The sequence below is a fragment of the Ambystoma mexicanum genome, chromosome 14, assembly GCF_040938575.1.
Source record: "Ambystoma mexicanum isolate Mex_15411 chromosome 14, UKY_AmexF1_1, whole genome shotgun sequence".
NCBI lineage: Eukaryota > Metazoa > Chordata > Amphibia > Caudata > Ambystomatidae > Ambystoma > Ambystoma mexicanum.
The window spans coordinates 595,218,265-595,243,633 of NC_090940.1; the positions used below are offsets into that span (position 1 = coordinate 595,218,265).

Below are 25,369 nucleotides of genomic sequence, written 5' to 3' on the forward strand. Positions count from 1 at the left end.
TATACTTTTTTTTGTAACTATACGTGTAAGTGCTTCTTTGCTGTGCCAGTCTAGCTAAGATTCAGTGTACTTACCTACAGCTGACATCTTCCTCTTAAGATGAGCGTGACTGCTCTGCCACTCTACCAAGGTCCTGAGCTAGTACAGACCGATACTAAGAGTTGGGGATCTACAAACCACTGGGATAGCTTACTAAAGTCTTACTACCAGTAGGACTTTAGGAAAACTCCCCTAACAAAATTCCCTTTAAAGATCTGTGGATGTTCAAAGCAAGCTATGACTAAACTCTGCTTGTGCTGTCTTGGGACATCTGTAGGCTTTGCAATGGGAGGCCAAGACTCCCCCCCCTCACTACAGAAACTGAGGTGTCCTCTATTCCACACATCCAACTACCGGTGAAGGGTAGACATGGTACCCTCCCCCTTAAAAGGTCAGTTTCAAAAAGTGTTTCCATTAAAAATGTCTTACCTTCCTTCTTTGGCAGGATTAATATCTAAGTCCGTCACTAAAACAAGTAAAGGTACCCTCCTGTCATCTCCTTGGCCGGCTAACTGGCTCAACCACAAGCAAAATCTGTTACTGACATCGTGTTACTTATTATGTGGGCTTCCTATTTGCTAGGACATTAACTCCCATCCGCCATAGCCAGCATGTTCTGTGGTGAATGCTTGTGGGAGTTGTAGTCTAAAACATGTAGACAGCCATGAGTAACCATGCTATCTGTTCAACGCAGCTCCCTGTAGCTTGCACAGTTTAGCAGTCTAAAGAAACGTTCTTTATAGGGCGGAGACGTTAAAAGGGAACAGGGCTACAAGTGTCCTACATCTATTCTATTTTTCAAATGTCACTCTCCACAACAAGAAGTTGCCTTTCATAGCAGACCATCAGCCAATAAGATTAATGTAACAAAAACAATTTGAACCAAAGCCTGGGATGTACGCACCTAGAGCCCGGTGTGAGCGGGTAAAACAACCTACATCTGTTCATGTTCCACAGGAAGTGCTTTTTTGGTTAATCGCCATCTGGATAACGCGGAACATGCATACCAATTAGAGTCATGTAAGAGCAAGTGTCATGCCCTTAAATAATTATTTACAGAACATCAATGTAAGGCGTTTACCTTTAGGCACAAATGCACACTTTAGAGACACTTGGTGGATAAGTGTTAACAAAAAGAAACACATTCAAACGTGATACAACATCAAATATTTAATTCCATGGCAAAAATAGACTATATTCATTTTACATAAATTGACACTGTACAGGTTCAATCATATAAAACATTCCCTACCTATCAAATATAATGTATCCACTGTTGTGTTAACCAATTATAAAATAATTCATGTTGTAATACCCATATATGCATTTACAGTGATGGCAGGCACAATCATACTGGCCAGCCACGGCGCTTAATTAAATAATACTTCAATAAAATCCACTAGCACTCATATGATGTGTATCTGCAATGTTTTGAGACATGGAGCAAGGATGCATTGTTTCACCTTGTATGTCCCTACTATGCAATTCTCACATACAGTATGGCGATTGCACCATGTTGGGATATTCTATTTCGAACCAGAATAAATGTTTTGCCATTACATGGCATCAGCTAATGCAGGGATCGAAATAACTGAGTATATTTTTTAGGCTCTTAGTTTAAGCCTAAACTCCGGTGCACCAGTTTCCTTCCCTAGCGGCTAGTATAGCCTTGCTGCCAAAATGCCCAATATCCCTCGTTGTTAGCAACCTGCTACCTTGTATTGATCCCTTGCGATCTGCTTCCCTCACCATGTACTAACCCCCCCGCCCCCCAACCCCTCATGACCTGTAAAGTGCTCTGCCGCTTCTGAGCTATGTCTGTCCTCAGTAAATACCCTTATAACACTATTTCCTATCAAGCTAGAACTTAAATATTGTCTGAAAAGCCACACATTTTTCCATTTGCCCATTTGGAGTAACCATTTTTGGTAGATTTACGATTTTTTTAAGTGACATTAAATGGTATTTGCTGAATAAATAACTAGTTATTCAAATTGTTGATAGCTTTAAGAATTCAGCTGAAACGCATTTTACATCATTTTTTTTTTAACATGTCACAAGATTTGTATGTATACCTGATCAAATCGAAATTCCTGCATAGAGCTCGACTTCTGGCAGACGTTTCAAGCTCCTCGTCTAATCAAAGGTAGCTTCTGCTCAGAGATTAATGCCTGTTACTTGGAGGCTATTTTTCGCTCTGGTTTGCAAAATCCTGAATTTGATCCCTGCTTTTGATGTGCTACTTATTAACCAAATCTGCCCAAGTCGGTGAGTTCGGGCAGCATTAAACCCACAGAGGCTGGGGCCCAAGTACGCATGACGTTTTTAGTGAAGTCCAAGACCTGCGGTCGACCTGTGCATCAGTGCGAACTGAGGAATTTAATGGATGGCTGCTAAGAAGGCGGACATCTTAAACTTCTCCTTATGAAACAAGAAACCGTCCATCTCTTATGAATGTCCCCCTTTACTAGTGCGATCTCAACATAGGCTGCATCTGGTTCAATTCAATCCGTAGCAGGTGGTAGTAGGCGCAGGCCTAACCGAAATGACATTCTGAACACAAATGAAGCTTCCATTGGAGAGGAGGGGGGGGGGTGCACAATAAGACCATCGACAGATGACCAACCCTGAAATAACCACGACTTGAATCATCGAAACGCAGAATTAATACTAAACTGTCTGATTGAAAAGGTGATTTCTTTTTAACAATAAAGCTAATTTCTTGAACAATGTGAACAATTAAATATCAGCTCTTCCATTCCAGTTTTTTTTTATTTTAAACAGGAATACCAGGTTTGGGAGCCACATATTTCAGTGGGACAACAATTGGCAAGACCTCCAGACACAGGGAAGCCATTTGTCAGAAGGTTCTGTAGTGTACTTTACCAATAGGTGTTCACTCACCCCTCCAGCTACTTAGGCAGTACGCGAGAGCAGTCCAGTTTCGGACCACATAACATGACCTATTCCCGCCCCACACGTGTGCGCAAAATCGCTACAAGCCGAGAGGATGCAGCAGGACATACAGATATGTCCAGCAGGGAGGCACCCATTTGCTTTCTCAGTTGAGGCAGCCCTAAGCCTGGTGAGGCGGCGAGAGGGTTCCTAGTGCTGAAGTGATGCACCCAAAAGGAGCACATGCTCCACCGTGGAGGCTTCCGTTTACCTGCCAATCAAATATCGCTCTGGTCAGCTCAATGGCCGGTCCACTCCAGTTGCCGCTGTACAGGTTCATCATTTCTTAATAGTGACCTTGGAAAGTTTTACTTGACAGCTCAATAAAGCAACATACAGAAACATGCCTTGTTTCTTTAGGAGTAGCAGCTTTATGGCCATCAACATCCCTAACACTCATATATTGAAAGGGTATTTCACAGGAGCCGCATGATAAACTTGCTCTCAGATTTGATCTTTCTATAAAAGTTTACAGCAAAGGGGGTCAATGAAATCCCTAGATGTTGGATGTTCTGGAATGCAGAGTTTGAGCAGGAGACTTGGTGGCTGAAAGACTAATGGAAACCTGCCCTCCCCCAAATAGATCTGGTTGGTAAAGTGTGTCTTAACCTTTCTGCTCATTTAAAGCTCCTGCTTAACCAGCAACCAAAGCTCAGGTGGCGGCCTTCTAAACGCAAAGGTGATTTACACCCATTATATACCATACCAGGCACCCTGGCACCCTGGTACACATTGGCACTAGGTCAGGAAAGCTACAACGACCAATATTTTAGAATGTAATGTGAATAGCAAATTAGAAAAATGTTTTCTGGTTATCCTTGAAAATAGGCATTTCCCATTTAGAATCATCCAGAATATTAGTTTTCCGCACTGTGGCTATCCCCAGCCTCTGTGTTCTCCAGTAGCTATTTACAAGAAAGGTGTTCGGCAAAGATCTGGGGTTACACTATATTCATTTTTGCACCAATGGAACAAATTCATTTTTCCATGATTTTCTACTTACCCAATGGGAAACGAAACAAACTGATTTTGCTTCAACGGTATGTAAACCAAATGTTTCATTATATTCACTTTTTTTTGTTGCCTGATCTATTTTTCAATTTCCTATGACGTAGTTAAAAATCAGTTTGAGGTGACCTTAAAGGAAACCTGTCCATGAATAGACTACTTGAGCAATAAGCCCCGGCCATGGGGGGGCATTACCACTTAACGAAGGCCCCGGTGCATTATCTGAAGTGGTAATGCTCCCCTAACTCCCCCCCCCCCCAGGGGCTTATTGCTATTACTATTAGTGCCCCGGCCTGTAAGACCGGGGTACTAAAAGCATTTTGTTTCAGTGCTGATGCTCCAGCGTTTCGAAACACAAAAAAAAGTCTAATAAATGGCCAAAGGACATTTTCCCTTTCCATGGCGGCCATTGAAAAAAGTAAATAAAAAAATGTCTGCCATGGAAAGGAGAGAAGGGGCAATGTGCAGTCCCTTCTTCCTTTCCATGACAGCCTGTCGGAGATCGGGAGCGGACGTGCTGGGGAAGAAATGTTCCCAGCGCGTCTGCTCCCGAAATGGACTATATAGAAGGGGAGTGTGGGGGAGGAGCGAGGGGAGAGGGGGAAGACCACACTTGCCTCGTTCCCCGGCGGGGGAAGATGACAGCCTCCAGCAGTGAGGCGGCTCGGAGCGGGGTATTAACGCTGGTGATGCCCCCGTTCCGAGCTGCCTCATTGACTGAGAGGCTGCCACACCCCCACCGAGTACTAATATTTGTAAAAGGAGCAAAAGGCAAAGCAATTTAATAAGCGGCGATGCTCCTTTCCTTTGCAATAATTCAGAGTGCAAAAATCTTTGTAATATGGAATTGTAGCAAAATCTGTAAACTGTACTTCCTGTTATCGAGGCAGCAAAAACTTGTTTTACTTTTGAATGCAGCCCTATTGAGGTACATTTATGGTCTGCATACTATAGGAGGCGATTTAAGGACCTTTAAGAAGCTAAAAGGCAGAAATGTAAAACATTGGACTAATGGACATTCTCTCACCACAGCAACACTGCAGCCAGCCAAGTTCTCCAGATGTTGGTGAATTCCACAAGTCTCGCGGCTATAGCTAGAAAGGAGGCACTGCATATTGCCTACACCCAAGAGATGATATAAGGTTTCTGTATAGCACTTCAAGGATGACGCCTGGTTTTAAGCTCTGTAATAACAGGCGCAATTATTTTCCTGTCAGTGCTGTTAATTTAACAGCAGGAGCAGGAGGAAGAGCTGTGGGGGGTGGGGGGCGGTGATGTTGGGATTTGAATCCAGGTCGAGCAGGCTGGACATTGACGTATAGGGCAACCCCTCTTGCAGGGTGAAGAGAGAGCGGTGTCGGAGACAAGTGCCTAGCTTGCAGAGCTATCTTCACTGTATGTTTTATATGCTACCAAAGGACAGAGCTGGGCGAGCCAGGGAATTTCATTGCTAGGGTCGAACCTGGGGGTCAGGCCAGGCTCTAGGAGCCCACCAAGAGTCGAGCCCATGAAATCCCTGGCTCCCGCAGAGAAAGGGGAAAAAAAATAAACACGCCCTGGCAGGCCACTTTCAGGGCCGCGTTTATAGTTTTTTATATATATGGGCATTTCTTTCCATTTTGCCCACGCGGTGCAGGCGAAATGGTCGAATGTGAAAAAAGAAAGGCAGCCCTGGTCCCCTCACGGCACTTGAGGCGTGTTATTTTTTTCATATGTGGGTATTTCTTTACATTTTGCCATTTGCACGGCGCAGGCAAAACGTATAGCTTAATAGCTAAATCCTACAGCAAGTAGCCAGGTTACATGTATATTTTTGGAACCATGTCACTTGCCTCATTCAATCTGTTTTTTCCCCTCTCAAGGGCATCATTTTTGGGGAGGGGCTTTCCTATTGCACAGCTTCATTGTATTACTTCTATTGGCCTTTGTAGCAAGCAGATTCCTATTGCACAGCTTCATTGTATTACTTCTATTGGCCTTTGTAGCAAGCAGATTCCTATTGCCCAGCTTCATTCTATTACTTCTATTGGCATTTGTAGCAAACAGATTCCTATTGCCCAGCTTCATTCTATTACTTCTATTGGCCTTTGTAGCAAGCAGATTACTATTGCCCAGCTTCATTCGATTATTTCTATTGGCCTTTGTAGCAAGCAGATTCCCATGGCCTAGCTTCATTGTATTACTTCTATTGGCCTTTGTAGCAAGCAGATTCCTATTGCCCAGCTTCATTCTATTACTTCTATTGGCCTTTGTAACAAGCAGATTCCCATTGCCCAGCTTCATTCGATTATTTCTATTGGCCTTTGTAGCAAGCAGATTTTCATGGCCTAGCTTCATTGTATTACTTCTATTGGCCTTTGTAGCAAGCAGATTCCTATTCCCCAGCTTCATCCTATTACTTCTATTGGCCTTTGTAGAATGAAAGACCGCGACCAGCCTTTCAGGATACAAAATACCAACCTGAAAATATCCCAGATGTTTCGATTAACAGATTTCTTTTGGTGTTATAAACAAATATTTTTCTAGCCTAAGTTCATGGTTTGTATGCTTATATTGTTTTCCACCCACTCTTGACCAATTTCTCGATCAGAAGTAGAAATATTGTCCTTAATCTGTTTGCCCAATAGAACTAAGAAAAGTAAATGGGTTGCTTTTATTGAAAATATTTTCTAAAAATAAATTACATTTGACAAATTCTAGCTTTGATATGTGCTGGAAAGCATTGCTGAAATTGCACCACGTGTACAAGACGGAGAATACCAAACAAGTGTAGACTATTTTAGGCTTTTTAAATGGCGCGATACCCCAAGGAGATGAAAGCGGTCAATTTCCATCAATGAAAAAGCTGCTCTGGCTGCACTCATGTAACATTTTGTGGCCAACTAGCAGGCCAGATTATTCAGGGAGTTCCAGACTATGTGGCATACCATGAAGTGCATGTTTCTATTGACATTCGGCCTTGATCAGGAGCCAGTCGTATATTCTACTAGAGCAGTGAGAAGGCTTCAATGCGAAAGCTCCAGAGTATGGAGCTGCAGCATGTAGTGGGGGGGATTATTTCTTGGATTTAGCAGCGATTAGCTGCCAGTGAAAAAGAATTGACATTTCCCCCCATTTGCACCTGAAATAAAATGGATCACATATAGAAAGTGTTTTTGCATTTCACTTCTTGCAAAAGAATGGCCTTGAGGCAAACCAGAGGTCATCGCAAGGTGACAGTTTCCCATTTGAGTCCTATTTCTACAATACGTGGCTTTTCAAAGCAAAATGAGCAAGGCCCCACCTATTTCAATTTTGACCACGTGGGCATTTTAGGAACCGACGCCAAATGACGTGTAGCTGTTGAGTACTGCATGTTAGAGGAGAGCCCTGAGCACAGAAAGGGAAGAAAGATTCTCATCCTTGCATTCGCATTCTCCAGAGCAACCAATCGGCTGCCTTCATCTGGAGGTCTCATCTGCAGTTCAGTTTACCCTGGTGTGGCATACAGGCAAAACTAAAGACCAGGGGTCTGCAACCTGTGGCTTTACAGATCTTTTGGACCACAACTGGAGAGCTGCAGGTTGCATACACTACAGACTCCAAGCGATGGACCGACTGCGTTTACAAACTTTTAGGACCGCCTCCCTCTGAAAGGGCTGTGGGAGCTACAAAGTTGGTTAGGACCGGCTCCCTCTGAAAGGGCTGTGGGATCTACATAGTTGGTTAGGACCGCCTCCCTCTGAAAGGGCTGTGGGAGCTACAAAGTTGATTAGGACCGGCTCCCTCTGAAAGGGCTGTGGGATCTACATAGTTGGTTAAGACCGCCTCCCTCTGAAAGGGCTGTGGGATCTACATAGTTGGTTAGGACCGCCTCCCTCTGAAAGGGCTGTGGGATCTACATAGTTGGTGAGAAACTAACTGTGGGCTAAAACGATATAAATAGAAAATTAGATCTATATTTACAGAGACATACCATGGCTTTGCCGATATAAAAGTGTGTGTGTGATTGTCGTTTTTTAACAGCTTATTGCTTTAATATTTTGGGTTTATTTTGAACTTCCTTGCAAAAGCTACAATATAACTTCTATTTCCTAAAGAAAAGAAAAAATACAAAAATAATACATTGACTTAAAAAAAAAAGAAGGAAAAATAGCGGCATATTTATGTACTTCTCTTCCCCTTTGCCTTCATGCTATTGACATGTATTCCTTTCTTCCGCACACACTCAGTCCTCATTCAGAGATTCCAGCTAATAAACCAACATGTTGTATTCATTATTATGCATTACTCTAAAATCATATACATGAATAGCTATATAAATTTAAAAAAAGAGCAACAAAAAGTGCTTTAAAACAAAACTTGCAACCGCTTTGATTTCAACGAGTAAAATCAGACATTCATCTCAAACGAAGGAATAATACTGATACAATTCGCTTCATATCATTGTTCCTATGGAAGCATCATCTGCTGTGCTTTCCCGACAGAAGCGACCGTGCTCAAAATGACCACTCTCAGACCAACCACATTAAAATCCATCCCAGAAATGCCCTGCACACTGAGAAGTAGACTGTTTAAGAGCTTGGCATCTCCAGTGAGAAATGTATTGCTCTGTAAATCACCCCCGCCTTCAGGTTCTTAACGTTTCCTTGCCTCCTCCACTTCTGAAATATTCTCAAAGCACAAGAGTCAAATGTGTTTTTTTAAAATTTTCCAATCACTGCGGCTGTCTCAGTCATGCGTGCCCCGGGCTCTTGAAGCTCAGGGATGCAGTCTGCAATAAGCCACCTTCTCGCAGCCTGGCATGGAAGAATTTGTTCAACTGGGTTCAATGACACGGTCTCAAAGACAAGGGCATCCTGACACAAGATAACTTGTGTAGACTACAGGAGATTTCCAAGAAGGCAGAGTCTCTGATAGGCTATAAGGGTTGGGTGTAGCCAGGCGTGGCAATCTCTTCCTCCAGCAAAGGCACCAGCTGGTCAAGCAACATGAGGGCGGTGCAGTGGTTTCTGCATATTACGTGGGACAGATGTGAAAATGTGAAACCTACCCACCTTGAAATTCAAAATTGTAGACCACAAGATAAAGCACATTACAAAACAATGGTTCAACAATGGCTTGCAAATTTTCAACGCTTTAGGGCTCATCTTTTCCTTCCACTCCAAAGCATCATATCCATGCTGATTCTTTGGTTTCTATGAGCCGAATGTTCACCAGTGATGGGGTTCTGTCACGAGGCAGCCTGGCGTTCAGAGAGAGGCTGATGGATCAGCCATTAAAGCATGACATTAGCTTGTCTAAAGTTAGCTCCACACAATGCGTGTGGCAACCAACTCTTCTCCTTAGTCACAACTGACGAGCCATACAGACCCTGCTCAGCCTACTGCTTTTTAAGCTCACTACCATGAACAAGGCTGGAACATTCAAGCAGCTAGCACCGAACTGGCTCATGCATTCCAAGGATGAGTTCCTCCAGATGGAGGAGAAACAGAAAAGACTGTGCTCCAATGGTTACTGAAATGGTTCTGGAAACTCCCACTTGCTGCAGATTCTACTGGACCATGTGGTCCTCAGATCAGCCTGGAGCTCCTAAGGAATTCAATGAGAACCTTGTAGACAAATGTGTACTGGCAGATAATCTGAACCATCATCATTCGCTGCTTTCGTAGCATATCCAACACTCGTGGGATGTCCAGCATCTGAAATGGGAGAGGCAGGAAAGGTAGTCAACAAACATAGAACAGCATGTAGCAAGTCAAACAGCATGTCAGCTAAACTAGCTCTGCAACCTTTGTGCCACTCTAGATGTTTTGGACTATGGCTCCCATCCACCCTAGCCAGCATAGTGAATGGTGAGGGATGATGGGAGTCGCAGTCCAACACATCTCCAGAGCCAAAAGATGACGGGGTTGCAGTGAGTATATAATAAGAATAAAAGGACGTTTCGTGCAGATCAAGGCCACTCGTGGAAAGGTCCATAAGAATAGAAGGTTAAGAAGAATGAGCATGAACATAAGTGGAATATGTAATAGCTTGGACGAATCACTGAGTGGAATTATTGTTAGTGTGTTGAAGCAAGCGGCTAAAAGGCTAATGCTAGCAGGTGCATCAGGCCACTGGTCGCAGGTCTACTTCCAAATCCCTTTTTTTAGACATCTCTGAAAGAAAAAAAAAATGTATGATCTTCTCACGCCATCAAAGCAATTCTGAAGGTTTCATCGCAAGGTGCGTCTCTAAAATTACATTCTTCCTGACATTGCTTGTTCCCGCCTACGGAATCCTCAGAATCTCTGCTTCAATTTCTTTCGACCATCAGTTTTCATTTAATCGCCCCCATTCCCTCACTCCATCTCGGGCTACTCGCGCTGCGGGTGCTCGCCTTTTCCTATCATGGATTCCACGGGGTGCACCTCCCTGCAGTGCCAGTTAAGCCCTGTTGTGCTGGGCACGATTACTGGGCAGTCTTCCATCTACTTAGCGATCGCTCGCATTGGTGAGCCTTAATTCTCTAGATGGGCATTTCTGACTGCTTTGTGTTTTAGACCTTGTGAGACGCAGTGTTTTTATCTTGAGGATATCCTTTGCCTAGTGGAGCTGTTCACCACACAAGGCCTAGAACTTGTCCAAGATGGCTGCCACCACTTTCTTTCTTACTTCCAGGCACAGGAGTGGCCCAGCCTACACACCACCTTGGCAGTGATTCACTGCTCACCCGTTCATTGGGCCTATTGATGAGCTGGCCCACCGAACAAGGCCCACACCAAGGCCTTGTTCAGACCAGAGAGGGTCGCAGAGGGCCCCGTCACTTCACTTTTTGCATCCTGCCTGCAATAACTTCCTCTGCCAGGGATGGCCCCTAATACCAAGCACTGCTTATTCCGGTCCTCTGCCAACATTTCAGCACCACTCACACGCAGGAAAGTTGATTTCCACCTTTACTGTGCAGCCTGAATTGGACCACGACTGACCACTGCATATGCCTTACTACATGCGTGAATCACTCTGTTCTTATTGTTCTTAAACATTGCTGCACTTCACCCTGCCTCTCTGGTATCTTCTGTTGCCCTTTTCCACCTCTGTAACCCCCGAACCCCCCTTTAATCAGAATTTCATGCATCTTCAAACCTGTGAAGTTTGTTGTGTGCTGCATTTTGGTGCTCTACTTTAAAATCGAATCTAGGTGTGCCTGTGAACCTACATAGTGTATGTTTATGCTGCATTTTAGAGCTTTGCTTTGAAATCAAATCTAGGTGTGCCTTGATCCTACACAATGGGCCTCATTACGACCCAGGCAGTAAAGGGTTAACGGCGCCGTAAAAGGTGTCTGTGCCGTTAACACCTTATCGCCTAATTACGAGGTCCCTTTGCGGGTCCCCACCTTAACGGCTGGTTTTACCAGCCGTTAAGGAAGGAACCCGCAAAGGGACTTGAGGTAATTAAGGTACCGCAATTTGCAGTACCGTAATTACCGCCTTCCCTATTCCCATTGAGCCCTATGGGGGCAAAAATGGCAATGGGGAAGGGCCAATGGGGAATTACCGCCCCGCCAACCTTGGAATGGGGCAGTAATTCCGCCATCCACCATGGCGCAATCGGTAAAATACCGGCGTCAACCATGGCGCTAATAGCACCATGGTTAACGCCTGGGTCGTAATGACCCCCAATGTATGTTTTGTGGTACATTTTAACACTCACCCCTGTGCATATTTTGCTTAGAGCACCCTTCCTTCTTAGCTGCTAGGTTCATTGGTGAGTTATTTGTGCATTGAGCAGTTCCTCTATCTGGCTCTTTCCCTCCTTCTTCCTCCCCACTACATGCTCTCTCTATCTATTCTAACTGCAAATCACCTATCCGATCTTTCTCACGAAGTCTAGAAATAAAAAAGTTGAATAAAAGCCCTTCTGGATTCTGACCCAGGCCTATCTCCTAGACATCCTCTTTTCTGTCCCCATCCCCTAATATATGGAACCCCCCCTCCCCCCCAACTTGGTCTCCACTCTGTCCCCTTTTTCCTCTTCTCCTATTAATGGCGGCACTAGATGGGAAGAATTGTGGCATACTTCTCATCCTCTAGGTTCATTGTTAATGTCTATCATTATTATTATTGTTGTTGGGTAAAGATTTGGTGCAGTACCCTTTGTGTGCACTACAACAACCTCAGCCGCCTGGCAATAGGGACCCAACCTTTGTATAAGTCTGAACTACACAGGTTGGTAGTGTGTCCTAGCAGCCAGGCTCATCTCAAGAGGGGTCAATGTGAGCAGTAATGGAGTTACAAAGAGATGCACAGTGACAAGTATTCACACAAACACTGACACTCAAGGTTTCTTGATAAAACAATTATTAATTTATTTACCAGTCATTTAAACAAGCCTTCTTCAGAAGGGGCAATATAAAAGCAACACTCAAATACACTTCAGAAATATACACTCTTAGGTTTCTCAGAATCAGTAAAGATCAATTGGGGAAGGCACACAGATAGTTCCTACACCCCCAGGTGACCTAAATAGCTAGGACAGTGCTGACATCAATATATTACTGTACATTCAGAGTAGGCTTTGAGAATGTCAAAGAAAAGGGTTATTAGAACAAACAAGAGATCACAAATATTCTTTAAGTAGGCAAATACTTTTGGACCCCCCAATGCATAGTAAGTTAACCCCGTCCTGGAAGGATAGGTGCAACACAATAACAGAGGAGAGAAGAGTCAATCAGGGATCCAGGCTGAGCCAATGTCAATGGGCAAAAGACTATGTGGACTGAAGCACTTTTTGAAGATGAGTAAAAGTCTTTGCACAATGTTTTTAGAAGTCTTTGGTGAAAAAGAATAATCAAATGTAGGGCCACAAGCCGGGATACTTGTGAAGTAGAAGAGCAAGCAAATCTACAGTGAGAGGTAAGTTCTCTCAGACTTTACAGTACCTTTGGATTGAAGAAAATGAGGCAGCTGATGACCTCTGTTCCTGTGCAGCTCTGCAGATCCTGTTGTTCCTGGGCCTCAGTCATGGGGACAAGAGGGAGGACCTCTGGGGACTCCTGCACCACAACCAGATGGTCACCGACGGCAACCAGCAAACTTCAAACAAGTGGCACTTCGGTGTTTCAGCTTCTCGCGACTACTTCAAAACAGCAACACTGCGGTTTCTGGCTGTCGAGATGGGCTTTCCTTGCTTCTGGGGTCCTGCACTCTGTTGAGGTGGCTTAGGCTCTGTCAGTCCTGCTTCCTGGGAGTCCAGAGGATCTTCCGGGAGCTCTTAGCCAACTTAAAAGCAATGCATACAAACTGGTGTTCCTCTCCCAGTGCCTGCAATGGAAATTCAACCAGCTCTGAGAAGGATGTCCACGTGGCTTACTTTGGAGTTGAATGGTCCCACCAACTCAAGGGGAGAAGTCGTCTTTGCAGGGCTTCTCTGTTGATACGAATTTGGAGCATCAGCACAGCAGCAGGGCTTCACCGGTCAAACCAACAGTCCAGGAGGTGCAGCAGGCGTCCTCTTCAAATTCTTCTTCTAATTCCTTCGTCCAGTGGTCGACTCTGCCTTCCAAGCCAAAAGCCTTGCCTTTTATGAAGCTCACTCACATTCATTCCAGCCTAGCTGTAAGTCACTCAGCAGGGCGGCTGTCCTTGCTGGACAGCCAGCCAATCATCTAGGAGTGCATTCCTGTCTCCTAGGAGACTAAGCACAGGGAGTTTGGGGTACCTCCCTCACTTCTTACCCCCACCAGACACTCTGGAGCCATAGGCGGGTTTCACTCGTGAAGCCCGCCAAAGACAAAATGAACAAAGGGTCCAAACGTGCTTTAGTGCACAGAGTAAATCTCAAGAAGGACCAAAACAACAAGAAATGGCAAAAAAAGAAGACTGGGCCATTTTGACAAAAATGGCACCCATGGGTGCTTCACTGTGACTGCACACGCAGCCCGCGTTAAAAACACAACACGATAGTAAAAAGTAACTACTGCCACCAGCCATTCATTGTGTAAAGCGCAACATAACAAATGTTACATGAGAAGCTAGACAAAGGGGATACTAAGTAAACCCCCCAGCACCCTACTGTAAGATAGTGTGTGCTGGGTCTAGAAAGTTACAATTTCACTTCTCTGCTCTTGGAAACCGTACTTAATCCAAGAGTAAGGTACTTAAACCTTGGGAAATCTAAAAGACTGCCCTGTGCCACTGCACTGAAGGTGCTGTGTGACAATGCAAACAGATGCCTTGGAGTTTGTCAGACTCCAAAAACACAGAGTTCAAATCACAAAAAAATACATGAGAGAGTGGGACAAGGGTCTTACTCTCTCCAGGTTCAAAATTAAAAAGTCCTGGAGTCTAGCAAAAGTACTGGGGGGTCTCCAAGGTAGAGAGGAATTAGCACATTTCTGAGAATTCCTCCCTAACAATTATTATCATCATCACAATGGCACCGTCATGGCCCAAGGTTCTCAACCTACTCTTCTCCTCCTTGACCAGCGCCTGCCCCCCGCATTAATTTCCTCTCTTCTCCTGCTACCCCACTTTCCTCCTCTCATCTCTCCACCACCATCGAACGGAGTAACAAACCCCTGTATCTCCCCCCTCGGAAAACCATCAAAAAAGGTTGCAATCAGCTTCACTTAGCTACTCTGAATGGCTGCTCTGCTATCAAATAACCTCCCCCCCCCCATCCCCTGAAATGGGCCGACCTTGCCTCCTCCCTCTCAACCTCTTCCTCCAAACTCCTCCTGCTTGGTGATTTCAACATCCACCTCGACTACCTTGAATTAGCCCTCTCTGTTTTGTGTCCTATATGACTTCCTCTCGCTCAGTATTGTTCCTTCTGCCCCAACTAACTCAGCCGGGCACACTCTGGATGCCCTCATCTCTGATGAAATCGCCCTCTCCAACCCGGTGACCACCATCCTCTCCTGGTCTGATCACGCTCTCCTCTCGCTTGAGGCCCCTTGGTCCCCTGTCTGAGCCACTGCCAGCCTGCTTTACCGTCATTCGGCCAATCAAGCAACTATCAGTTGCAGTTTTTGTTTCCACCTTCAATGGCGTTTGACTTTCCCTACGACTCTGTCCTTGCCAATCTGCACCACTCCATCTGCAACACCTTCAATATACTTGCCCCGGTCATGAGGATCCACCTAAAACCTGCCTCCCAGAGTAACGGCTTGTACGACTTAAAGCTAGCATCTCTGAAACGTAACTGCAGAATTGCTGAATGGAAGGGCTTACGCTCTGACAAACTGGACTGCCACCTGTGCCAAAGGCTATATCGTTTCTCTATCGGTTCCAAGACGAGGGACCACATCCAAGCCCGCAGTCACCAACATGGCTGAACTTTTCAAAATCTGTAAGGAACTCGTCAATCCTACTGCAGTCTCCTCTCCACCCCCGCCTCCCCCCCCCTGCCCCCTTCCCTCTCAGGCTCTCTGTACCGCATGGGCCTCCCATTTCTCATCCAAAACTCAGGACATCCTGTCTTCACTCTGCCCCACCCCTATCTCCACTCCTGCTACTGCTCCCCCTCCTTCCGCCCCGTGCACTCTCCTCCCTCTGTCCCACAGCACTAGATGAGGTCTCTAAAGTTGTCCGCTCTATGAAGGTCTCCTTCACACAGGTGCTCCCCCGCTTTTCTAGGACTATTAATGGCAATATCTATTCCCTCAACCCAACTCTTGCTGACTTCTGTAACCACTCCTTCGCCACAGGCTCTTTCCCTCGAGCACTCCCTTGTGTACCCTCTCTTAAAAAGGCCATCTGCTGACCCCTCCTGCCCAGCTAACTATTGCCCTATGTCCACTACCTGCTTCCTGGGTAAGCTCTTGGAGAAGCTGGTCCTCCCCCAACTGACCCTACACACTGAACTTGTTGGTTGCCTCCATGACATCAATCTGGATTCCAGGCATCCAGAGGCACGGAAACTGCTCTCCTGAACACCCACAAAGACATGCTCGCAAATCTTGGCTAACCATTCTGTCCTCCTAAAACGATTCTGTGATAACCTCTGCATCACGGACCAGGCACTGGAATGGTTGACCTTTCCTCACCAATCGCCCTTACTAGTTGCAACTGGGCCCTTTTTCCTCCACCACCCCACTCTTGACCTGCGGCGTTGTGATGCTGGAAATGCATCGGAGGGACAGGGCCTCCGTATCCTTTACTGCTTTTTATCATGTTTTCCGCACACGAGTTCAGATTGGACTCCTGGCGGTGCAGCTCTCTTTCTTTTGGTTTGGTGAACAGACCCGTGGATACCCTTATGGCACCCATGGGTGGGGGTACCACCCTGTGCCCCTATTGTGTGTTTTTGGGCACCTGTGGGTGGCCCGCAGAGCAGGGTATGGGCTGGTGGCAGCTCCATGCTGAATTTGACAGGTGCGTGGAGTATCCTCCATTTTGGGATACCCCGGCCCTGCCATTGGGATCAGTTGATTCCTGATGGAAAACAAGATGGCCCTGGTGGCCTCTTGCTTTCTATTACCCATTACCTTGTTTTCCCAAAGTCCTGGGAAGCCCCGACTCTGTCCCTTCCCCCTGACTGGCTGTTGGGTGGAAATGCCATATATGGTGTTGTTGTGAAGGCCCGGCCAGACTAGCTGGAGCCTTCCCGGTGTTGTATGTTGTGGGTACCTCCTGTGGGTGGGACCTGGGTGAATAGTGTGTGACGAATATGCATTCTGTGTTGTGGGTGTCTAGTATCTGGTGTTTGACACAATGACTGAGACAACCCTGCCTGAAACCGGTATGAATGCAGCTTGGAGTGTTGAATGGCTCGGTACTTGTCCCAATACACATAACTTGTTGTGAGTGTCTGGAGAGAAGTGAATGGCCTGAATATCTCGTGTGCCCGATTGGCTGCCTGCATGAATGCCCGTAGTCGTGATTGGATGCTTGAGTGTGACCCAGCGGAATGAATGGGAGATCAACATTATATATGGGGACCTCTCACTGCTAGGAATCGTGTTCAGAAGCTGAAGTCCACTACGACGAGTAACTGGAGTATCTGACGCTTGAACTTGAAACCCCTGCTGGACGAGAAGAAGTGCTGTGGCTCTCCCTCGCAATCTGAAGGCTGCAGTGTTTCCAAGGACTGACCCAGAGAGGACCTGGTAAGGCGCCCTCTTTCCGAGCTACGAGGGACCATCGTGCACAGCTGATCTTTGCCAACGCTCCCTGGTAGACAGACCTTCGACAGGCTGCCAACCCGATACAGGGACTGCTGCAGAATCTCAAAGAAAAGCCTTCGACTGTTGTCCGCCACTGTCGACGACCGCCGTCGCCGACCGGAGCCGCCGTGCTCCCGTTTGCCTAAGAACTTTAATTGATCATCGGACGCTCTCGTCTGCATCGTCATCCACTTGTCTCCCGCTGGAGAAGGCCTGATCGTCGACGCGCCGAGGAACATCCACCGGTGGGTTTTCCGCCACCTAAAGACCACAGAGATGCCGACAACTCGACACCCTTGGTGGGCCACAGTTCTTCATCATCTCTTTGCGGTCCAGAACTATCGTCACTGAGGTGCCCCGCACGCCTCTTCCTTGCAGGACGCCAACGCTCTGTCGTCGACGAGCACCGTTAGGAACCAAGTTGCCACTTCCCTGCCGTAGTTCACCCTGTTCACCGTCGGACGTTCGACAACCCGTGTCTCCTGCCTTAAAGGGAGGGCACTCAAGAAGGGCTGTCGATTCCCCGACACCTTTCGACGATCCGTGGCTCCCACCTGAAAGGGAGGTACTCAAGAAGGATCGGTCAACGCATCGTCGGAGAACTCTACTCCACCAGGTACATTTTTGGGGGGGGGGGGGTAAAGCCTTAATAGGAAGAAGTGAGACTATTGAATATATGGACTGGGCTTGTGTGATATATCTTATTTACAGGTTGCCCAGGTGGGGGGGGGATCTCCACTCAGAACTTTGCCTCGTGGTAGGGTTCAGTATTCTGCCTACTGTTTCAACCATCTTGCGTTCCTTCCTATCTCTATTGCTGGTTTCCTCGTTATTGATCAGTGTGACATTTTAACCGTACAGTTGATGCACTTTAATGAGATTTGATAACATTAGTGGTACCACTTTAGAATTGTATATATTTATCATTCTTGACTTCCAAGTACAAAGTGCGTTGTTGTGATCGTGTACATACCTTTGAATATTAATTATATAAAGACTGTGTTTTCAGTAATACAGTGTGTGGACATTCCTTTGTGGGGGTTCAGGGACTATACTGTACTTAAGAACCAGCCTGCATCACCTCCTGAGAAGCTAGGCCTTGATTGCTTGTCTATTGCTACCTTATAGAGAATCTTGGATGGGGTCTTCTGTGCCTCTCCTCTAACATATAGAGAGCGGAAGTACAGACACCCCCTACCAGTCTTTACAGGCATGCCCCTGGGCTCTATCCTATCACCGTGGCTCTTCAATATCTATCTCGCCCCTCCTGCTCACCTGATCTCGATCTCCTCCTCCTCGTCCGCTCATTTCCAGTGCTATACCGAGGACACACAGGTTTCCTTCAAACGCCCCTCCACTACCTCCTCTTCCTCTACTCTCATCCCGGACTGTCTGACAGTCATTCAGGCATGGTGTGCAGCTAACAATTTCTGTCTTAATGCCAGTAAGACAGAGATCCCTCTCCTTGGACACCTGCGCCTCTTTCCTCCTTCCCTCTGGGACCTCTACCCTCCACTTCCTGTGAGCCCAAAAACCTTGGTTTTTTTACGATTCCGCTCTCTCCTTCACCCCTCACATTTTGGACCTTGCCAAAAAGACCCACTTCTAGCTTCATCTCCACAGAGGCATTCTCCCTTTCCTCACCTTACCCCAGAAACCTAGGGTTCCAGAGCTCTGGCCCTCTCCAGGCTGGACTACTGCAACAGCCTCTTCCTCAACCCCCACCCCCTTCACCTCCCTATGCCCTCTTCAGCTAATCCAGAATAGGGCTGCCAGACTTATCCTTGGCCTCAAGCCCAGGGACTGCCCTAAAATCGCTCCATTGGCCATAAGGATCAAATTTAAGACCCTCTGCATCATCCACACTGCTTGAGCCTAGGACCATGCCATCTCCAACTTTCTCTCCCCAAATACCTCCCAGCTAAAGCCCTCCGCTCCTCTAACTCCAACTCTCTGTTAAATGCTTCTCCAAGCAGAGCGGGGGGTGGGGGGGGCAGGTCCTTTTCCTCGGCTGGTGACTCCCTCTCGAACAGCCTCCCTGCCCCTCCCAGACTTGAGCCAGACCTCCTCATGTTCCGGAAACATCTCAAAACTCTGCTCTTCTGTACCTCTTTCCCTTCCTTGCTAATTACCCCACTGCTGCTGAGACCGGTGGCCTGGTTCTCACGAATATCACAGGACCCAGGCCCTCTAACCCAGTTGACACTAACACCCTGCTCCCCATTGCACTGCTCCCTGCGGGCCCTTGCTTGGCGGCTCGCATCCCACCCTTACGATTCATCTGCCCTAACGCTTAACCTGAGGCTTCCTTATTGACTCCCCTTGGCACTTCCATCCTGGGCACCCATCTGCCCCTTGCATTCCTTCTCCCCAGCACCCATTCCCATCTCTTGTACTTCTCTTCACTTCACTTGCACGTCTGAATACCACAAGGCCAAGTAGGACCACAGATGTTTAATTGCTGTTTTGCCATTGTTATTCCCTCCTCAATTAGCCTTGTGCGCCTTGAAACAATTCTGTTGTATAGGCACCTAACAAATGCTCAATAAATGAATACATGAAATCACAGTGAGACAATGGTCAGTAGTACCCCTCAGTGCACACATTGCAGGTTTTTTTAATATTAGGCTTAGTTATGAAAGATCTCGCTTTTAGGCACTTTTCCCTCATATTTGATGGACCCCCAAACCTTTTGCTTTTGAACCTGTCCTGACATTTTACAGAGAAGTAAAGCCTTCAGCTTCACTTACTTGTCCTTTTGGTCATGGGGAAACGGACTAGTCCTTCAAAATCAATTAAACCTTGATTGGGTTTGGCTAACCTCTGAGTTTTCCTGTTCACTATAACTAGAGTGGCCTCCTGAAATCTGTCAACCAGGCCAGATTAAAAAAAGATTTTAAAAAATCCATTTTAACAGGCTTTACATAAGATATTTCCATGGAAATTGACCAATTCCTTTGACCGTGACTACTTTCTTCAAGGACATACTGGTAGGCAAGATTGTAATTAGTAACCCCGTGGGAGATTACACCAACCTTGTCTTCTTGGCAATAGATAACCCGACTATTGGTATAGGTCTGTACTACACAAGGCGATGGAGTGACTGAGCAGCCAGACTTATCTCAAGAGGGGTAAATGTGAGCTGTAGAGATGCAACACTGAGATTCACTGTTACAAGTAGTAAAATAACACTTATACTCAAGGTTTTCTAGTAAAATTATTATTGATTTAACAGTCAGTTTTAAATAAGCCTGCTTCAGAAAGGGCAATATGCAACAATAAAAATACACTTTACAACACTTCCCCAGATTTAAGTTAAGCAAATAGATGCCCCTTTGGGATGTCACAAACCCACATCCTACACCCTGAGGTGACATCCATTGCTAGGACACTGGACATTGATATCCCTTTTAACACTTAATGCAATGCTAGGGTTGTGGGAAAGGAAAAGTTCTCAGAACGGGTGAGTACTTTACAATCCCCCACTGAAGTTTAGGTTAGACCTTTCACAGCAATACAAGTTAAACGTATGCACCACCTATGAGGAACAGCTAAAACCAAAGTCAATGAGTCAGAAGAGTCTGCAGGGAGCCAGGACTGGCAAAGTCAATTTGAACAATGTCTAGGGAGCTGAGGCACTTCTTTCAGATAACTCAAAAGTCTTGCAATGTTAGAGAGTTTGTAGAAAAAGAATCACTGTAGGGCCACACGCTGTAAGGCTTGTGAAGGGCAAAACTGCAAGCAACTCTGCAGACAAAGCAGCTACTGCAGGTTTCCAGTGAGACAAACAAGCTATAGACCAAAAATGTATGTACTCCTTTAGTCGAGACAGTGCCTCAGGTTGGAAGAAGAGGATCCAGCTGGCTTCTGTTCAGGTGGCAGTCCTGCAGTTCCTGGGCCTCAGTTGTGGGGACAAGAGGGAGGACGTCTGGAGGCCCCCTGAACTGCAGTTTTAGGGACGTAGGTGGCAATGGGCTCTTTCCAAATCAGCAGCACTTTGTGGTTTCAGCTACCGGCCAATAGCCCCATCGCAATTCTTGGACACCTTGTGGGCTCCACTTGCTTCTGGGGTCCAGCATTCTGATGAGGTGGCTCAGGCTTGGGTCGTCCTGCTTCGGGAGAGTCCCGGGATCTTCCTGGAGCACGGGTCAGGTACAAAGGCGATGCACTCATTTCTGGTGGTTATGACCCCTGGCACTCAGTTCCAGCAGCAGCAGCAAGTGTTTTTGGGCACCTGTGGGTGGCCCGCAGAGCAGGGTATGGGCTGGTGGCAGCTCCATGCTGAATTTGACAGGTGCGTGGAGTATCCTCCATTTTGGGATACCCCGGCCCTGCCATTGGGATCAGTTGATTCCTGATGGAAAACAAGATGGCCCTGGTGGCCTCTTGCTTTCTATTACCCATTACCTTGTTTTCCCAAAGTCCTGGGAAGCCCCGACTCTGTCCCTTCCCCCTGACTGGCTGTTGGGTGGAAATGCCATATATGGTGTTGTTGTGAAGGCCCGGCCAGACTAGCTGGAGCCTTCCCGGTGTTGTATGTTGTGGGTACCTCCTGTGGGTGGGACCTGGGTGAATAGTGTGTGACGAATATGCATTCTGTGTTGTGGGTGTCTAGTATCTGGTGTTTGACACAATGACTGAGACAACCCTGCCTGAAACCGGTATGAATGCAGCTTGGAGTGTTGAATGGCTCGGTACTTGTCCCAATACACATAACTTGTTGTGAGTGTCTGGAGAGAAGTGAATGGCCTGAATACCTCGTGTGCCCGATTGGCTGCCTGCATGAATGCCCGTAGTCGTGATTGGATGCTTGAGTGTGACCCAGCGGAATGAATGGGAGATCAACATTATATATGGGGACCTCTCACTGCTAGGAATCGTGTTCAGAAGCTGAAGTCCACTACGACGAGTAACTGGAGTATCTGACGCTTGAACTTGAAACCCCTGCTGGACGAGAAGAAGTGCTGTGGCTCTCCCTCGCAATCTGAAGGCTGCAGTGTTTCCAAGGACTGACCCAGAGAGGACCTGGTAAGGCGCCCTCTTTCCGAGCTACGAGGGACCATCGTGCACAGCTGATCTTTGCCAACGCTCCCTGGTAGACAGACCTTCGACAGGCTGCCAACCCGATACAGGGACTGCTGCAGAATCTCAAAGAAAAGCCCTCGACTGTTGTCCGCCACTGTCGACGACCGCCGTCGCCGACCGGAGCCGCCGTGCTCCGGTCGACGACCGCCGTCGCCGACCGGAGCCGCCGTGCTCCCGTTTGCCTAAGAACTTTAATTGATCATCGGACGCTCTCGTCTGCATCGTCATCCACTTGTCTCCCGCTGGAGAAGGCCTGATCGTCGACGCGCCGAGGAACATCCACCGGTGGGTTTTCCGCCACCTAAAGACCACAGAGATGCCGACAACTCGACACCCTTGGTGGGCCACAGTTCTTCATCATCTCTTTGCGGTCCAGAACTATCGTCACTGAGGTGCCCCGCACGCCTCTTCCTTGCAGGACGCCAACGCTCTGTCGTCGACGAGCACCGTTAGGAACCAAGTTGCCACTTCCCTGCCGTAGTTCACCATGTTCACCGTCGGACGTTCGACAACCCGTGTCTCCTGCCTTAAAGGGAGGGCACTCAAGAAGGGCTGTCGATTCCCCGACACCTTTCGACGATCCGTGGCTCCCACCTGAAAGGGAGGTACTCAAGAAGGATCGGTCAACGCATCGTCGGAGAACTCTACTCCACCAGGTACATTTTTGGGGGGGGGGGGAAAAAGCCTTAATAGGAAGAAGTGAGACTATTGAATATATGGACTGGGCTTGTGTGATATATCTTATTTACAGGTTGCCCAGGTGGGGGGGGGATCTCCACTCAGAACTTTGCCTCGTGGTAGGGTTCAGTATTCTGCCTACTGTTTCAACCATCTTGCGTTCCTTCCTATCTCTATTGCTGGTTTCCTCGTTATTGATCAGTGTGACATTTTAACCGTACAGTTGATGCACTTTAATGAGATTTGATAACATTAGTGGTACCACTTTAGAATTGTATATATTTATCATTCTTGACTTCCAAGTACAAAGTGCGTTGTTGTGATCGTGTACATACCTTTGAATATTAATTATATAAAGACTGTGTTTTCAGTAATACAGTGTGTGGACATTCCTTTGTGGGGGTTCAGGGACTATACTGTACTTAAGAACCAGCCTGCATCACCTCCTGAGAAGCTAGGCCTTGATTGCTTGTCTATTGCTACCTTATAGAGAATCTTGGATGGGGTCTTCTGTGCCTCTCCTCTAACATATAGAGAGCGGAAGTACAGACACCCCCTACCAGTCTTTACAGGCATGCCCCTGGGCTCTATCCTATCACCGTGGCTCTTCAATATCTATCTCGCCCCTCCTGCTCACCTGATCTCCTCCTCCGCTCATTTCCAGTGCTATACCGAGGACACACAGGTTTCCTTCAAACGCCCCTCCACTACCTCCTCTTCCTCTACTCTCATCCCGGACTGTCTGACAGTCATTCAGGCATGGTGTGCAGCTAACAATTTCTGTCTTAATGCCAGTAAGACAGAGATCCCTCTCCTTGGACACCTGCGCCTCTTTCCTCCTTCCCTCTGGGACCTCTACCCTCCACTTCCTGTGAGCCCAAAAACCTTGGTTTTTTTACGATTCCGCTCTCTCCTTCACCCCTCACATTTTGGACCTTGCCAAAAAGACCCACTTCTAGCTTCATCTCCACAGAGGCATTCTCCCTTTCCTCACCTTACCCCAGAAACCTAGGGTTCCAGAGCTCTGGCCCTCTCCAGGCTGGACTACTGCAACAGCCTCTTCCTCAACCCCCACCCCCTTCACCTCCCTATGCCCTCTTCAGCTAATCCAGAATAGGGCTGCCAGACTTATCCTTGGCCTCAAGCCCAGGGACTGCCCTAAAATCGCTCCATTGGCCATAAGGATCAAATTTAAGACCCTCTGCATCATCCACACTGCTTGAGCCTAGGACCATGCCATCTCCAACTTTCTCTCCCCAAATACCTCCCAGCTAAAGCCCTCCGCTCCTCTAACTCCAACTCTCTGTTAAATGCTTCTCCAAGCAGAGCGGGGGGTGGGGGGGCGGGCAGGTCCTTTTCCTCGGCTGGTGACTCCCTCTCGAACAGCCTCCCTGCCCCTCCCAGACTTGAGCCAGACCTCCTCATGTTCCGGAAACATCTCAAAACTCTGCTCTTCTGTACCTCTTTCCCTTCCTTGCTAATTACCCCACTGCTGCTGAGACCGGTGGCCTGGTTCTCACGAATATCACAGGACCCAGGCCCTCTAACCCAGTTGACACTAACACCCTGCTCCCCATTGCACTGCTCCCTGCGGGCCCTTGCTTGGCGGCTCGCATCCCACCCTTACGATTCATCTGCCCTAACGCTTAACCTGAGGCTTCCTTATTGACTCCCCTTGGCACTTCCATCCTGGGCACCCATCTGCCCCTTGCATTCCTTCTCCCCAGCACCCATTCCCATCTCTTGTACTTCTCTTCACTTCACTTGCACGTCTGAATACCACAAGGCCAAGTAGGACCACAGATGTTTAATTGCTGTTTTGCCATTGTTATTCCCTCCTCAATTAGCCTTGTGCGCCTTGAAACAATTCTGTTGTATAGGCACCTAACAAATGCTCAATAAATGAATACATGAAATCACAGTGAGACAATGGTCAGTAGTACCCCTCAGTGCACACATTGCAGGTTTTTTTAATATTAGGCTTAGTTATGAAAGATCTCGCTTTTAGGCACTTTTCCCTCATATTTGATGGACCCCCAAACCTTTTGCTTTTGAACCTGTCCTGACATTTTACAGAGAAGTAAAGCCTTCAGCTTCACTTACTTGTCCTTTTGGTCATGGGGAAACGGACTAGTCCTTCAAAATCAATTAAACCTTGATTGGGTTTGGCTAACCTCTGAGTTTTCCTGTTCACTATAACTAGAGTGGCCTCCTGAAATCTGTCAACCAGGCCAGATTAAAAAAAGATTTTAAAAAATCCATTTTAACAGGCTTTACATAAGATATTTCCATGGAAATTGACCAATTCCTTTGACCGTGACTACTTTCTTCAAGGACATACTGGTAGGCAAGATTGTAATTAGTAACCCCGTGGGAGATTACACCAACCTTGTCTTCTTGGCAATAGATAACCCGACTATTGGTATAGGTCTGTACTACACAAGGCGATGGAGTGACTGAGCAGCCAGACTT

At 47.0% G+C, this 25,369-nt stretch overlaps 1 protein-coding gene across 2 annotated transcripts in view; it reads right to left on the reverse strand.

The window, feature by feature from the left end:
- Positions 1-1,196: 1,196 nt before the first annotated feature.
- PTPN21 (protein tyrosine phosphatase non-receptor type 21) overlaps positions 1,197-25,369 on the reverse strand; it is a 308,385-nt gene continuing 284,212 nt past the window's right edge. For both annotated transcript variants that reach the window (XM_069637952.1, XM_069637951.1), the window contains one exon: positions 1,197-9,683. In XM_069637952.1, the coding sequence (XP_069494053.1) occupies positions 9,555-9,683 (129 nt within the window). In that variant the 3' untranslated portion in view covers positions 1,197-9,554. The remainder of the gene's footprint in view (positions 9,684-25,369) is intronic.